Below are 16,708 nucleotides of genomic sequence, written 5' to 3' on the forward strand. Positions count from 1 at the left end.
CTTCCTTGCCTGGACTTGCAACCAGAATCCTACAATGTAGGGACCGGGATGTGTGATTTCAAAGTTTTCCGGTTGGTTCTGGTGTGCTTTCTGGATCAGAACCACTGATGTTGAGTCTTAAACCACTGCAGTGTTTCTTAAAGGGGAAGGGCATCTATTTAAAAGGTATATTTCTGGGCCCCCTCCCCAGACCTACTATCCAAGAATTTCTGGGAGTGGGGTTTATCTTTAAGCTCCCTAGTGATTTTTATGTCCATTTAAATATCGAAAAATGCTGATCTGGAAGGTTTTGAGTCAGTAAACAAAAAGCCTACAGCAGTGGTTTTCGTGTCCCTTGGTAAGAAGTAGATTTTACCTCATGATTCAACAAGCCAGCATAACTAAAACAAAGTTTCACAGGTCAATATTTATCCTACAGAGTTCAGTGAATGCTGACATTTTCCATCCTAATGCATCTTATTTCATTTTTGTAAAGTAGGTAATAGAAACTATTAATACACTGATTTTTAAACCCCTAGCCCACTGCAGTTTCAAACACTTGAGGACTGAGATGTGCTGTTAATTCTGCCTGTCATAGGTTTAAAACTTTTCTCTCAACCTCCTCTACTTTTCCCAACTCCTCTGGTTAAGCTTTTAACACCTGCTAGGGTTGCTTGCCTATGAGGAAGGTCCACCTTTGTCACAGTCGCACAACACTGCCACTGTGTACAAAGCAGATTTCCCTTGTTCCCTGGACATGGGAGACCTTGCCAACTCCACAATGCTGCTGCTAATGGCTGTATCGATCACAGGGCAAGTAATAGGAAACTCAACCCCAAGTAAGTGAAGTTATAAGGGGAAAAAAAGGAATTCTACAAGTAGCTTAGTTCAGGTGCTGTTTGATTCTCAGGTCAGACAGTATCGCCTGGATCCCCTGCAAATCTGTCTCTTCTGCGTTGGCTCCAGATGTGGCCGATTCAGCTCTCTAGTCAAGAGGGCAGCAGGCCCAGCTACACACTCCCAAGCTGAGCTGAGAACAGGGACTCTTGCAGACTGAGCACAGATCTCAGTTGGGCTGATTTGACCACATCAGAGCACATCAGAGGCTGATTTGCTCCTCTCCTGAGCCGCTCACTGGGGACACGATACCAGACCTTGGGGGTAGGGTTGACTCTCAGGCGCAGGATGAGGGAGAGTTGACTTCCTAAAGAGAATTAAGGATACAGCTCCCAGCAGCAAGAGGAGTGGATTCTGGGCAGCAAATGCAGATGTCATTGCTAGGCTTGTATGTCCCTGGTCTTCCTCTTTGTGTCCTGTTTCCTTGGTTATGATGAGCCTTGTTTTCTTAAAGTTTTCCCCACCTTTGGAAAGCAGTATAGTGTCCTGAAGCCCCTGATTTAATTCTTATGCAAAGTAGCCACTGTCAAAATCAAGCACAGGCAAGCCCTCAAGGGAAATGATGCTTTAAGTAATTAAAAAGAATTGGTTAAAATTCAGGACAGGAAATAACTGGTTTTTGAATGAAGAGAAAGGAATAGTATAGGTAAGGATGAGCCAAACTAGACAGTAGCTGCCAGCCCTCACACGTGTAGTGGGCAAGCATGCATAATCTTCCTGGTGCCCTTTAAATAAACTGTGTTTTTAGGAGGCATCTGAGCACAGTCAGTGCCTAAAAATATCGAGTGACCACTCACAGATTAAAAGTTATAAAAGTTAAGTACAAACCTGAAATCTGACAAATAAAGCTCAGCTGATCCTATTGTTTACCTTTTGCAATTGCTCTATATACTACTTAATGCATTCTCTTTCTCAAGCCTTCTGTCGTAAAGCAGAACAGAACTTTCTACTAGGGGGATCAGAAAGTGGATGATAGTTATTTAGTGAAAACAACATTGATCTGTTAAAATGGAGAGTTTTTTACAATCTAGCATGGAGAAAGAATGGTGACCTTTAAATAATTCTTGTAGCGATTCTGGATTCTAGCCTGCTTTGAAAGAGTTTAATGTAAATAAGCATTTTGTACATAAGCAACTGAATCTTATATTCTTCCCCCTCTATAATAGTATCAGGTTCTCTACTTTGTCACAAACTGCTACCAAGTTTTTCTAAGGTACATGCTTTATACATGGTACAGTGATCCTGGGCTGTGCATTTGCCCTGGCAACTAGCCTGCCTAGCATTTAGATTTTCTCTGCACTCATCTATGCATAGAAAATCCATATCCAAAACAATTTTTTCATTTTTTTCTATAAAAAAGGATACAAAATCAGCACCCTAAGGTATGTATTGTTCTCCTAACTTGACCTATAATTTTGCATAAAAGCTTCAAATTCTCCCTCATAAATTTATTCTCTCTTCTAACAATATGCCCATTCATTTCTAATTTTCTAATTTCTGTCTTTTGAAAGCCATAGCATTTTAATTGCTTATGGAAACTAATCAGTCTCCTATCCTTGACAGTGATTTCATTAAGATCTGATTTTTTTAAATGAAGTTTTTCATATATATTATTGTATTTTGGTCTATAGTGTGGCTTGACCTAAGAACCCAGTCTACCGTTGAGAGTCTTAGTAAAAGAATTCCAGGAAATAATAACTTTGTCAAGGTAAGAGATCTCTTCAAAAGTATACTATAAAAATGCTTGTTTAACAAAAAAAGTATGGAGATTTCACCAGGCCTTACATCTTATTGCACAATAGTTATTTGATACAATTGATAGAATATTTCTCCACAGATAATTACCTTTCTATCTTCCTTGCCCTGTGGTGGATTGGAGGAATAATATTCCAAGGTAAATAGGCTGGAGGGGATAATAAGGTGTCCCAGTGGCTTAAACCATACTCCTCACGGAGTGCTTCCTATAATTCAACCGTGCTTTCCAAATCCTTCTCTGTCTCTTTTTTTTTTTTTTTTCTTTACTGTCCATCAAAGAAAGTTCTGCGTGCTTTTGAGTTTTTAGGCATCTGGATTCAGGGAGAGAAACTAGAAGACACTCCAGCCTTTACTTGAACTCCTCTTCCACTTTCTTCATATGAAGAAGCCAATAAAAAATGCCTAATTTTAAGTCCTTATATAGATCTCTCTTCAGACAAATGAAGGGAGAGAAAATTTTTGAAACAGGCGAGGTACTTTTCTTAGCAAGGTCAAGGCCAATTTCTCCTACTGTCCAAAAGGAAATTCCATCTTTTTTTCTTTCTTTTTTTTTGGTTTATTCCCTTTATATTTGTCAGTGGGACTCATAAATGGCAGTTTCTTGTGGTTCTTGGTTCTGAAGCTAGTGCTCAAATCCCATTAATTGCAGCAGTCTAACAAACCATCCCCTACACTTACCCACCCAAATAACCTCAGTCTTGTCCTGAATATACCCTCACCCATTTCCTATTCTGTTCTCTTGGTCAACCTGCCCAGCCTTCACGCCTACCTCCAGCTGCACTTTGCTTCAAGGGGTGCATGGTTTTCTCTCCAAAGCCATTTTAGGCAACTTTTATACCTTCTACTTAAATCATGAAAGTGAGATATTTATATGCTACCTCACTATTTGGTTTGTGGGATGACCCTTGGTCTTTCAAATCAAAGAAGCATATTCCCATATATTATTTCCTTTTATTATTTTTGAGCATTGATCTTTTTTTTCTAGGAAAGCTAGAAAACTGTGAGTTAAGATTCTTAACTTACAAGGTTGCATTAAAGTGTTAAATCCTTTGGTTTGAGCTTTTTTTACTAAACATATCCATGGGAGATGAGAAGGAAAAGGGATCACTTTCTGTAGTTGGGTGATAAATGAGAATAGGGATCAAGAAGGGGAAGATAGTTGCATTATTTTGATGTATGTATTTTCTTAACCACTTTCACCAGCCCTTATATAGTGTTTAATATACTAACAAAAATGAATTGGACCTGATCCATTCTCAAGGAAGATTGATAAGCCCATGTTTCGTTTTTACCCTTTAACCTTTATTCAGTTCACCCTCCCTTTGTTCAATCTATTTGCTGAATTTAGGCAACTACTTTCTTTTATATATATATACTACTTTTTTTTAGTTTATTGAGGTAACGCTGGTTTGTAACATCATGTAAGTTTCATGTATACAACATTATATTTCGACTGGCAACTACTTTCTTAAATAGAACAACTTTGTGTTGCTTTAATCTGGCGTGTCTTTGAGCTCTACTTTATTCTCCACCAATTTTATGTTATTTGAATATGTGTGTTGAATATGTATTTATTAGATTTTTTACACGCATAAATATATTGTTAAGGCTTATATGTTTTAAAACAATCTTCTGGTTGTGGTCATTAGTTTATGAATTGATATACTCTCTGATTTTCAATAGTTTAAATATCACTTTCATGGAATATAAAATAAAAAGCAGAGTTTTGGGCTAGCTTCTGTATATAATCCTGACTCATCACAAAAGTTAACATCTATGTCTCAACTATGTAGATTTCAGGGCATGTGTCATTTAATTTTCTCTTAATCTTGGTACGTGGATGCTCTTTGAACTGCAAACATACCACTCTGATCTTTGTTCATGAACATGCTTTCCTGTGCCATGAGATAGGAAAAGTATTTTTATCCATAATACTGTAGGATTGCCTTTAGGGCCATTGAATATTTTGTGATTTGTTGAGTTTTTTGATTTGGTGTTTTATTTTAAGCTGTTATGAATTTAATTTCCTGGCTGAATTTCATAACTGTTTTTAGTCCAAGACAGGCCTTCCACTTAGCACTTATTTCAGTGCGGTGAAACTTCGTTGGCTCCTTGACAATGTGAGAAAAGTTCAAAAGGCAGTTGAAGAAGATAGAGCTCTTTTTGGGACCGTTGATTCATGGCTTATTTGGGTATGTTTAAATATCGTGTGTGTGGAGAAAATTTTTTAAATGCCTATCTTTTTTCTACAGAGAGTTTCAAACTTTTTAGTTGGCAGTATCATTAAGAAAAGCCATTCAAGAAACAGCAGAACAGTTCAGCCTCCATTTGAGAGGCATTTTTGCCTGCTTCTTCTTGATTTTTTCTTGCCTTATTTCAGCAAAAATGGAGGATGATTACCAAAACCACATCTCATGTCTATTACCTTTAGAATAACTAATTTAGGTAGTTAGCAATTAGTAAATTTAAGTAGCCTTTATCTGCTGCCTATCATACAGTCCCTTGCTATGTGCAGGGGCGTGGTTCTTAGGACCCGCCATGGATAGTTAGCTGTCTGTATCTGCGGATCATGTAGTCCTGTATTATTTATTTTTAAAATCCACGTATAAGTGCACCTGCACAATTCAAATCTGTGTTGCTCAAGGGTCAACTGTACTTCTTTTCCACTAGCCATTTCTTAGAAGAAATTTATTTATTTCTTCTATTTTCTACTATTTAACATGATAAAACACCTAGGCTACGTTTGAACATTTGCTTTCAACATCACACAGCCGACTTTTACTTAAGTCACAATATGAAAAATCATAGTGGAAATTTCTAATATATAATCTTTTTGCCTAAGCTGAACATGGATGAGTAGAAACAGACATTTCCCAGATATCTATATATCTTAAAAGTACATGTTCGTTCTCTCTCCTCTCTCTCTCTCTTTCTCTGTTATTTTTATGAAGGGCATTTTCAAATACACCCAAAAAGCGGAGGGAATAGTGTCATGAACCTCTAGAACAATGAGTCAGCTACAGTAATCAGTTGTGGCCAAACTTGTTTCAACTGTGCTCACTCTTTCTCCCCATGGATAATTTTAAAGCAAATGCCAGACATATAATTTCATTTGTAAACACTTCTCTAAGTTATGTGATTATCTTTTCCAACATTCAGGGGAGCTTCAAGGGAACACTGCCCCTATTCTCACTTGCCCGATCCACAGAGCAGACCTTTCGAACCCCCTATCAGGAAGTGGCGCCTTCTCCAGCCCTCCCTGTGCTTGGCCGGGGCATGCTGTGCGTTGTGCTCATGGCCAGCAGTTTTCGTACGTGTCGGTCACAGTCGAAATAATTCTGACAATAATTCTCACAATTGCCTGGAGCCAGACTAGGACAAGATGTGGAACTGTGAGCTGCAGGAGACTTGAGGGAGCACATTTGGCTGCAGCCCCTGCATGATGCCGTTTCTCCACTTTTGTTCCTTTCTTACTTCTCATTGCTTCTACATAAAAGGAAGCAGCAGTCCTTGCAGTTCAGGTACAAGGGTATTAACATTAGAGAGTTTAAAACTCTGCTTTCAGGATATGTGCTTGGGTCACTGCAGGCACAGCCCAATGAGAATCGTTATTCCAAAACATGGACGCGTGCACACACACACACACACACACACACGCACGCAACAAGAACAGCAACAGCAGCACAGGGTTCAGTAAGATCCTAAGAGGCAGGCATTTCAATGTATTTTACTTTGCCAAATTTAATAAGACTCTGCATCTTCCAAAGATAAGAGGATGAAAACAAAAACTGAATTTTTTCTTTAACCATCAGTTAGCTAGAACTGCTGTCCAGTATGGTAACCACTTCGCCACATATGGCTATTGAGCACTTGAAATGTGGCGGGTCTGAATTGAGATGTGCATGAGTGTAAAATATGCACTGTATTTCAAAGAGTTAGTACAAAAAGTAGAAGGTAAAATGTCTCAGTAATAATTTTTTATATTGAAAGGATATTTTGGATATATTGGATTAAATAAAATATATAATATTATTAATTTCACCTGCTTCTTTATATTTTTTAAATGTAGGTACTAGAAAATATTCAAGTACATATGTGGCTCAGTGTGGTTCAATTACATTATATTTCTATTGGACACTGCTGAAAACTAAAAAATTAAGTAATTGAAGTGTTCCATTCTCCTGCCTTATGTGCTCTGCAACTGATTATGGCTCTTGACAAAGTGTAAATTAAATTGCAAATAAGTACAGATTTAACATGTCCTTTTCATTCTTTCCAGAGCTTGACAGGAGGAGCCAGTGGAGGTGTCCATTGTACAGATGTAACAAATGCAAGCAGGACGATGCTTTTCAACATCCATTCTTTGGAATGGGATAAAGAGCTCTGCGAGTGAGTTGTGTTTTGCCCTAAGAATAGTTTTCCAAGTGTGTTGCCTATTTATAACTTAAATCTTACTATTTTCAGATGTCAGTGGAGCACCAAACTTTAACTGTTGATATTTCAACTACAATATACAAGTGCATGTTGTATAGTCTTTTAAAACAGACTATTATTGCATATATAATAAGTAGGCCAAATTAAGTAATTGTCTTGATTATTTTTCAAGGAAAATTAGGTTCCTCTATAAAAGTACTTTGGTTTTTGTGTGCTTTTTATTTTGTATTGATTTGTTTGTATCAAGTTAGAGTGTTAAATACCCAAGCATACTGCTGGCTTATTTATTTGTTACTATTTAATTGTACACTCAAATACATTCATTTTTAATTGTTGTTTACATGCCTTTAAATTCATATAAATGTTTCTAGATGTTTATTTAAAATAGTTTTATATATCCAATCTTATTGTTTTTTAGATTTTTTGAAATTCCAATGAAAATTCTTCCAAATGTCCGGAGTTCTTCTGAGATCTACGGCCTAATGGTAAAAAATAATAATGATGATAATAATAATAATTTTTATCTTAAAAAAGGCTTTACTATTCAGAATTCAAAAGTCAATTGTGTTACGTTTTATATTTTGAGACCTGTACATTTTGTGAATGTTGGCAGTATGTAAAATAAGAATTTAGTATTGTTTAAATAGTTTTATAACTTAAAATTCTTGAGTCCTTCTTACCAGTTTATATTTTATATAAACTTTATATAAAACTGTATATAAAAACTTTATCTATTATAAACTTTATTGGCTTTTCTTTGAGTATTTTAAAGTATTAATGAGATAATCTAACTACAGAGGGTGGTAAGGGAATGTTTGAGCCAGTTTATTCTTTTAATCCAAATAACTGTTTAGTAGTTGTGATGCCTGCTTTTAATTTATGGGAAGGTCTCTTCACATTTTAGTGGTGTTCTTTTTCCTGTTGAATCTCCTTTAGTGGCCAAACCATGTCGCATATTAGATTCTTTGTCAGCCTGAGCAAAACTTTAGCAAAGAAACTGAAAGCAAAGAGTCTGTTCTGATTTGTGATTGCTGATTAAACTGGTTTTCATCATGGACATTTTTACTATTGCTTTCATTGAAACCCACAGAAAAAGTAGTCTAAGCGAAAAGTACACTTAGCATCACTGAGTATCTCTGATTGCACATCAGGGATGAAAACCTCTAGGAGCATTTGAACTGGTGTTTAAGCTCAAAAAACTAGAATTTATGGTAAAGATTAAGAGAAGTCTTAGATTAATTGCCAAAAAATAATGTTTTGACATTTCATGAAAAACATTAGAAACTCTACTTATAGACTTAATAATAATAATAATAGAGTAGAACACTAAGTGTTCTGGATAAACCTTAAGCAAGAATTCTTAAATGTTTCATTTATAATAAAGCCCTTTAAGGCAAAATGGAATTTTTTAAGGGAAGCATAGTCGTTGCTTATCTACAATTTAAAAGTGCTTTGATAATTTCATAGCTACCTATAAATTGACTTGGGTCAGAGGAAAAAAAAAACTATTCTTGAGAAACAGTTTCAGAGGATGGTTAAAAAAACATTTAACTGGCCTAGTTTTCTCTTGCATTTAAAATATTATGCTTCTGTCCCCCTCTCTCCCCTTGCTGACTATAGAAAATCTCTCATAGTCTGGTGAGTAGGTTGCCCACCAATTATGCTACCCATTCATTTGGAAAAGATACAGTGCATTTCCATTTAGTTTTAGATAAGCAGAAGTCCATTTACTAAGCAGATTAATCTAGAACCTTCCATGACCCTCCAAATTATTATAAGCTCTAGTCAAGCTTTAGGTATTTTTAAAATGTAATCTTATTTATTTTTAAGTCTTCCATAAGGCTGAGGAAGACTAAGGTAGTTTTCTGGAATGAGAAATTCTGATGGTCCCTATTACAAAGTACAGTTGTGATGTGCTTTGGGCTTTAGCACAATAGGGAAATTAGGTGTAGTTTTTAGATGTCCTAAACATCTATCTTAAATGATATCTTGCCCAACCTTTCAGACCAGTTAGTTGGAAATGCACTGTCACTTTTTCTGCATGCTTCACCAGAGGATATTCCCAGGAATCCTCCAGAGACCCCCCTCCCTGTGAAGAAAAAAGAGCGCTTTCTGTGCCTGACTGCACATAGTAGATTCTGCTGGTAGTTTGATAATAACTTCAATAGTATAAGCAAAGACTTCTTTTAGTATTTAAATACATTAAGATATCTAGTCTATAGGTTTCCTGATTCACTTTCAGCCCTTCACTTATTATCCAGGTTCAGATTTTCTAAGAATATATACAGTAAATAAAAGACAGGTCTTGGATTAACCCAGAAGCATGAAAGAAATAAAATGTTATCCACTAGCTAGAGGGGATTTTTTATTTTGTAAAGGGTTTCCACACACATGCTATTATTTCCTTATCATAGCCATGTGAGGTGGCTTCTGTTCTTACCCTCACTGTCACAGATAGGGAACCAGGAGCTCCCAGAGGCCAGGAGATGGGCTTACAAATGGCAGACTGAGGGGTAGGGCAAAAGCTTTAGTTTGGTGCTCTTCCTAACACATCACAGGTACTTCAGGGATCATATTCCTTTCCCCTAATTCCTTAATATCAGTACAAATTGCTTTGTATTAGTGTAAGTTGTTTGTGTTTTTTTTTTCACAATTAAGTTTGGTAAAGTCCACAGACAGTCACTTAAATCTCATTTTTTTCCCTAGAATGCTGGCCATACTTGATCAAAGTCAAAACCACTATTCATGGCATAAATTAACTCTTGCTTGTCAAAACTTGAAGAACGATGTTGGCTATGAACAAATAATACCCAATACCTGAACCCTCTCTTGTTTCTTACTTATCTTCAGAGCAGTTTGGGTAGGAAGAACAGTTGGTAAAATACAGCCTTCCAAAGCAAACATGTTCCATGCTGGTTTAATAGCTATTTATATGTTCATTTTAAAGGCTGTGTTAGTCTTTTCTTAGTAACAACAATAATAGCAAAGAGCTAATGGCCTTTGGCATGCGTATAAGCCCAGGCCCATTTTGTAGATAAATAAATTGAGGCATAGAGAAGTTTCAGCGGCCTGCTGAGTGACTAACTAACTAACCAGGAGTAGAACCCGCGTCTCCTGACTCTCAGTCCAGTGTTTCACGTCCGTGTCTCTTCTTGTCATCCTAGGAATATTTCTAGTATCTCTCTCTCGGAACCACTCATGTAGTTGAAACACTTGCTTTGTCTTGTCTGCCCACATGCTCTGGCATGTTGCTATTCGTGTTCATTCCTGTTGCAGTTATGTTAGTAGAGCCAAATTTGTGATTATTCATAATCCTTTTTTAAAATTTTATTAGAAAGCTGGGGCCTTGGAAGGTGTACCAATATCTGGGGTAAGTTTCATCACCAAACATCTCCCTGCTACCCGCCCCCTCCCATGTTATGGCTTTCCTTAATCAATCTTCCTCCTTCCTTAACTATGGAAAATGAGTAAGAGCAGCAGAATTGGCTAATTCTTGTTTCACTGTGACACAGTGTAGGCTATTGAGATATTTTTTTGAATAAATTAATTCTAACTCTCCTTTCCTGTACCTGTTTGGAGTGTTAACACATGGGAAAATGGCCAAATGGAGGCAATGCAAAGAACATAAGACAATTCATTCCTTCATAAATAAAGAGGGGAAAATAAATCTTATGGCTCTCCTAGAAAGTAAATGAACAATATCGTCTTAGTCAGTGTTCTTTATTGTCATGTATACTTTCAGTGTTTGGGGGACCAATCTGCCGCACTGGTGGGACAAATGTGCTTCCAGGATGGACAAGCCAAAAACACGTGAGTTTTAAGAAACAGACCTGAGAACCAGTGGTGTTTTGTTTGTTTTTCCCTTTGGTGTTTTGAATGAGGAAATGCTTTTGAAGTTCATCCAGGCTGAAAATTAATAGCTTAAGAGTTCCAGTACAGATATATATACTTTTCGCCATTTGTTCTTCTTCATCTCCTTCGCATAGAATTCACTATGCCGTATGTAAACAAACTGATGAGGCTTGTGAACACCTTAATTTATAAAATTCAGTACCTTTTCCATCCAGAAACTAAATGTTGGTTTAAAGTATTCTTGCCTCAGGACTTCCCTGGCGGTCCAGCGGTTAAGACTCCTGGCTTCCACTTCCAATTTTCAACATGGTGTTCCTGCCCTAGACTTTCTCACTAATTATAAAGTCATATTTTTGTGGGATTTTCAATGTTATTTCCCTGGCACTGTGCTTTCTCCCCGTCATCTGGAGTTTCTCCTTCGACAAGAAGCAGAAGGAATGACGGAAGCAGAGATTTGGTGCATTTTTCTCCTAATCTCATCTTCTTACTACTCATACATGCAGTCCGTGACAAGCCCCATATTTAAGAATGATAAGATTACTCCCACTTTAAGATGAGAAAGATTCTCAGAGAGGTTAAGCTAGTAAGTGAGCGCAGCAGTCTTTGCACCCAGATCCAGCTGATTCAGTTTAGCCGGGGTGCTTTACCTCTGTACTGTACTGTCCTCCATGTGGAAGCGTTCCATAGACCTGGCAGGAGACTATCTACGTTTAAGTGTTTTTCTCTTGAGGATTTTCTAATTCTCTCATTAATGTTAACTTCAGTGGTTACGTTCTTCTTTTGTCAATAATAGAATGTCTTTACGCTTTAGATTCAGTGTTCTTGTACTCTGGTAGGGTCAGAAGTCCTCATGCAAAAGTGTGACATTATTTGTGTGAGAGTTTTTTTGGGAGGGAAGATGGGAAAATTCTTTGCAGGTCATGGTATCCTGAGGTTACCATCAAGGAGTGTTTGAGTCAGCGTGCCTCTGGAAACATATTCTTTGAATTCTGGGTCCCAGGTAGCTGAGTCAGGGGTCAGAGAAACGAAAGAAATGATAGAAAAGTATGCTGTCCCCTCCGCCCCCTTCTTTCGTCCTCTGTCAGACACCCTAATGCTAGTAAATCAGATGCTATCTCTCTTTGTCAAGTACCTAACACTACAGAGCACATGGGAGGCACCCAATAAAGTTGCCAGATTTTCCCTCTGTTTATACTCCCCTCCCCCTTAAGCATTATCAGCCAAGTCCCGAAGTGATGAATTTAAGTTAGGGGGGGCTTGCTGAGTACCTCTGCAGCCATTGCAGGTTGGCAGAGGGGAATAATAGCAAATTGTAAGATCTTTGGGCTCATGTTTCTCTCCCTGAGGGGAAAGGACACAAATATACAGTTCATCATATTATAAATCAGAACTTGGAAGTAAAAAACTTGGAAAGTAAAGAACTTGGAAGTACTGCTGTTGGGTTTCAAAGGGAGGGGAGAAAAATCACAAAAGATTGTTAGTAATGAGACGTTTTGAAGACTGAGCAATATTGGTGAATGCATGGAACACTGAACCAAGATGCAAACAGGGAAATGGAAGACTTTATTTAGAGAATGTGGAGAACATTTGGGTAGGGAAGTGGTTGTGGGAAAATAAGGCTAGGGTGGCGGTGTGAAACCCTAAACTTGAGACAGAGGATTTTTTTCTTGAAGGCAGTGGGACACTTCTGAAGGTTTGTGGGCTGGTGTTCAGAGATGACTGGAGCTGTTCATTAATGATATGGCAGTCCTGGGTTAAAGTGGGGAGAGACTAGAGGCAAAGAGGACACGGAGGAGGCCACCGTGGCATCTCAGTAACAAGGACAAGGACTAAGAAGGATGAGGGCTGAGGGAGGCGTGGGTGGATGTCCATGGCGCTACAGAGGGACAAGAGACAGGAAGCGGGTGTGGAGTCTAGTCCCCTGGGCCCAGTGGTTAGATTCAGCCAAAGTAGGGAATGGGTCCAAGTAGAAGAATTTCTGTTTGGGACACGTTGGCAGTACTGGTAGACTGTACATTACACACATACGGTAATGGGGAATGAATTCAGCATAAAAGTAAGGGATTTTGAATTGCCCATATTTAGAGGTGATTTTTGAAGCAATAAGAATAGATAAAATTACCAAGAAAAAGTATATAGGTAGAAGAGATATTTAGAAGAAGGAAGAGATGAAGGGATGTAGAATTCAGACAAATAGAATGTAGTCAGTCATTAAAGTGGAGATCCAGTGTAGAGCTGTTTAAGAGAGGGGCTTGGTCAGCAGTGCAAAATAGTACAAATAAGTCATGGAGGTTGAGAATGAGAACAGGCCATTGTACATAGAAATCAGGTCTTCAGTGGTGACCTCCAAGAATGAAGTTTTAGTAGAATGCTCAAGATGGAAGCCAGGTTGCAAGTGGCCAAAAGAGATGCGGGTAGGTAGAGAATAGAGACAGCAAGACAGAATGTGCTTTGCAAAAAGGCAACTATTCAGGAACGGGAAGTGAAGTACGTAGTTTGTGAGGTTAACAGGATCATGCCAAGTTTGGGGAATTTTGTTTGTGTTTTTAAGTTAAGTTTGTGTTTTAAGTGCCTCCTCCCCGCAGAGGCCCTAAGTGTCATAGAGGAGTCCTTCTGCCTCTTTCACAGCTTCGGCCAGGGCCACTCACGCTCCCCCTGTGTGCCATCTTTGTTTGGCCCACTTCTCCGTGGAGAATAGCAAACAACCTTTACCTTTCCAGAGCTTAGAAAAGTCAGACGTCTTTCTGGGATGTTTGAGGAAGGATTGGTAGACCATGTAAATGCTGAAAACCCCATATACGTTTGATGACTGGGAAGAAAAAAATAATAAAATTTAAGAGGAAAATAATTGCCTGTACACTGTTTTGAAAGCTGTGGCCTAAATGTAGCAAGGAGGTCTCTTCATATGTTGATAATGCTCATTAATTACTTATCAAGTATATACAAACTTAAGAATTCACTTTTATTAAGTACCTTGAGCCTCTGCATCAATTTCATACTTTAAGACTTGTACACTACCATTCAGTATACAGAGTGTTTATATGGGGACTAAATCAGTACAGATTTCTCCTTTAAATAGTGTGGAACAGAAAATTAACTTCCATTTTTACGAATATTTATTAAAGGAGATTGACTTAAAATATATAGCTTTTTCAGCGTCACAGAAGTAAAAAGACGTAGCGATTTATGTGTTTGAATTCGTAAATATATTATTACCCATACCTAGTGTTATTTGACTGGTGTCTTTGAAAACTTAGATATTCATGAATCCCATGCAGGCCGACAATCAAGCAGAAGAGATAGACGATCTTGGGCTAATTCTTATTCACAACAGTGGTGCCTGGAAAAATGTTTATCAGAAAAAAATTGCCCCGGCTTTCTGTTTGCTCCACAGGACAAACACAGCTGAGGGGGTCTGTTGGCTTAGCACTGACTGGTAGCAGCATCTGCTGAGATCCCGCTGCCCACCCCTAGGCTGAGCGCTCCCCCTCCTCCCACCTACCCTAATGAATGTTGCAGAGCACAGCAGCAAGGCCCGTGGGGAGGGAATCCCAAACAGGGCAGGATAGCTGTGGAGAGCCAAGGATGATAGTCACAGCCAACTCATTTGAAAACCGTTGCCATGTGACCCTTACTGATATCAGTTTGGGCTGCTTATCTGCCTGGCACAAGTCAAAATCACTCACTCATGTCCAAGCGCCAGATTTGTTGCAGAGTCCGAAGCTTTTGCTGATAAGGCTGTCACAAAATAAATTCAGTTCTTCCACGGCAGCTGTGTTACGTGCTGGCTATGACTCTCCCACCAGTGTTGGTAGAACGCCCTGTCCTGCGCAGAGAATGGGGAAAGTAGACCAGCAATAGCTTTTCCCTCTGGGCCCCTCCTTTTCCCAAAGTCCACCTACACTTTCCTATACCCTGGACCTACCCCCTCTCCATGCCAGAAGTTTATGACTGTGCTAATGATGGAGCTAGGCTAGCCCGCCCCATTGCTGAATGCCTGTTAGTCATGATGCTTCACTCCATGGGGATTAGTAGCAATGTAAGTGTGACAGAATTTAGGATTTATTGTAACTCAGTGCTATTTTATAAACACAGCCCTGGGCTATGACTAAGTGCCAAATACTATACTTGCATTTTTCCATTAGGATTGCACTAAGTACATTTTCTTCTAGACTGTTCTTTAAAACATTATTCCAAAGAGTCTGTGATGTTTGTTAGCTTTTAGAACTTTTCTAAAACTTTAATATAAATTACTTTTATTGTTCTAAGTTAAATGTTAGTTTTGTATTATTAATGTTTCATCATTTACTTTTAATAAAATTGTCCTACTGTTCATTCTTCCCCCAACTATAGGTATGGAACAGGCTGTTTCTTACTATGTAATACAGGCCGTAAGGTTGGTTTTTTTCAAATTAAAAGATTAGTGAAAGTCTTCTTTAACTTCATATAAATAATACTTGAGCATAATTTGCTATTAAGTTACTTTTGAGTCAGGAGCTTTTATTTAATTTTTATCAGGGTTTAATTTAGAGCTCAGTAAAAAATGATGAAAATCACTACATTTGAATGGTTCTTGTAAGAACCATTTTAGGTTCTTTGAATTTTATATGTGTGTTTTTAATTGTGTTAGTGGGATATCTACACTAGGACCTTGTCAGATTCTTAATGCAAATCTAATTTGGAACGAGGGATAAACTTTTGTACTGTTTAAGTGTACTGTTTTTTTTTTTTTTTAATGTCTGAAACATTTATATTAACATATTTTCATACAAGTGTACTGTTTTTAATACTGGTAATTTTGACTTTTAAGATCTATTTTCTAAATTGTTATATTTATTGAATTATGTTGTAACTAGATCATTTTTGCTTTAAAAATATTCTAATGCTATCTTTTTGTTTTCCTGACTAACGAAATCTTTTTCTCTTTCCTATAGTGTGTATTTTCTGAACATGGCCTTCTGACCACAGTGGCTTACAAACTCGGCAGAGACAAACCAGTGTATTATGCGTTAGAAGTAAGTACATTTCATTCAGTATAGATAATGTGACAAACATTCAAAGCTAATGAAAACCACAGTGTTGTCTGTAAGAATGAGAAGCAGCCCATCTGTTACAATTTTATAATGACATTGCAACAATTCAGTCACATCTTTATTTTTATTATTTATTTATTTATTTTTGGCTGCATCAGGTCTTCTTTGCTGCACGCAGGCCTTCTCTGGTTGCAGTGAGCGGGGGCTACTCTTTGTTGTGGTGTGCGGGCTTCTCATTGCAGTAGCTTCTCTTGTTGCGGAGCATGGGCTCTAGGCGCGCAGGCTTCAGTAGTTGTGGCACACGGGCTCAGTAGTTGTGGCGCACGGGCTTAGTTGCTCCGTGGCATGTGGGATCTTCCCGGACCAGGGATCAAACCCGTGTCCCCTGCACTGGCAGGTGAATTCTCAGCCACTGCACCACCAGGGAAGTCCCCAGTCACATCTTTAGGCTCCACTTCCAATTCTAGTTCTCTTGCTATTTCTAGTTACTTCCTAGAAATAGTGTTGAACCTCTCAAAGTCATCCATGAGGGTTGGAATGAACTTCTTCTAAACTCCTGTTAATGTTGTAATTTTGACCTCTTCCCATGAATCACAAATGTTCTTAATGGCATCTAGAATGGTGAATCCTTTCTAGTAGGTTTTCAGTATACTTTGCCCAGAATAGATCCATCAAAGGAATCACTGTCTATGGCAGCTCTAGCCATACAAGATGTATTTCTTAAACAATAAGACTTGAAATTCAAAATTACTCCTTGA

At 38.1% G+C, this 16,708-nt stretch overlaps 1 protein-coding gene across 5 annotated transcripts in view; it reads left to right on the forward strand.

The window, feature by feature from the left end:
- Window positions 1-16,708, forward strand: part of GK (glycerol kinase) — a 73,879-nt gene that overhangs the window by 25,315 nt on the left and 31,856 nt on the right. For 3 of the 5 annotated variants that reach the window (XR_014239760.1, XM_082378189.1, XM_082378188.1), the window contains 9 exons: window positions 2,508-2,584; window positions 4,686-4,823; window positions 6,911-7,020; window positions 7,484-7,550; window positions 8,686-8,703; window positions 10,400-10,435; window positions 10,808-10,875; window positions 15,271-15,313; window positions 15,852-15,932. Coding sequence is in view for 2 of the 5 variants with exons in the window: in XM_082378189.1 (XP_082234315.1) it covers window positions 2,508-2,584; window positions 4,686-4,823; window positions 6,911-7,020; window positions 7,484-7,550; window positions 8,686-8,703; window positions 10,400-10,435; window positions 10,808-10,875; window positions 15,271-15,313; window positions 15,852-15,932 (638 nt within the window). In the remaining 3 variants the exon portion in view is untranslated. The remainder of the gene's footprint in view (window positions 1-2,507; window positions 2,585-4,685; window positions 4,824-6,910; window positions 7,021-7,483; window positions 7,551-8,685; window positions 8,704-10,399; window positions 10,436-10,807; window positions 10,876-15,270; window positions 15,314-15,851; window positions 15,933-16,708) is intronic. The other 2 variants (XR_014239759.1, XR_014239761.1) reach the window with 1 other exon arrangement.

Source organism: Balaenoptera borealis (assembly GCF_965194805.1).
Source record: "Balaenoptera borealis genome assembly, chromosome: X".
In the NCBI taxonomy this organism is placed as follows: Eukaryota; Metazoa; Chordata; class Mammalia; order Artiodactyla; family Balaenopteridae; genus Balaenoptera; species Balaenoptera borealis.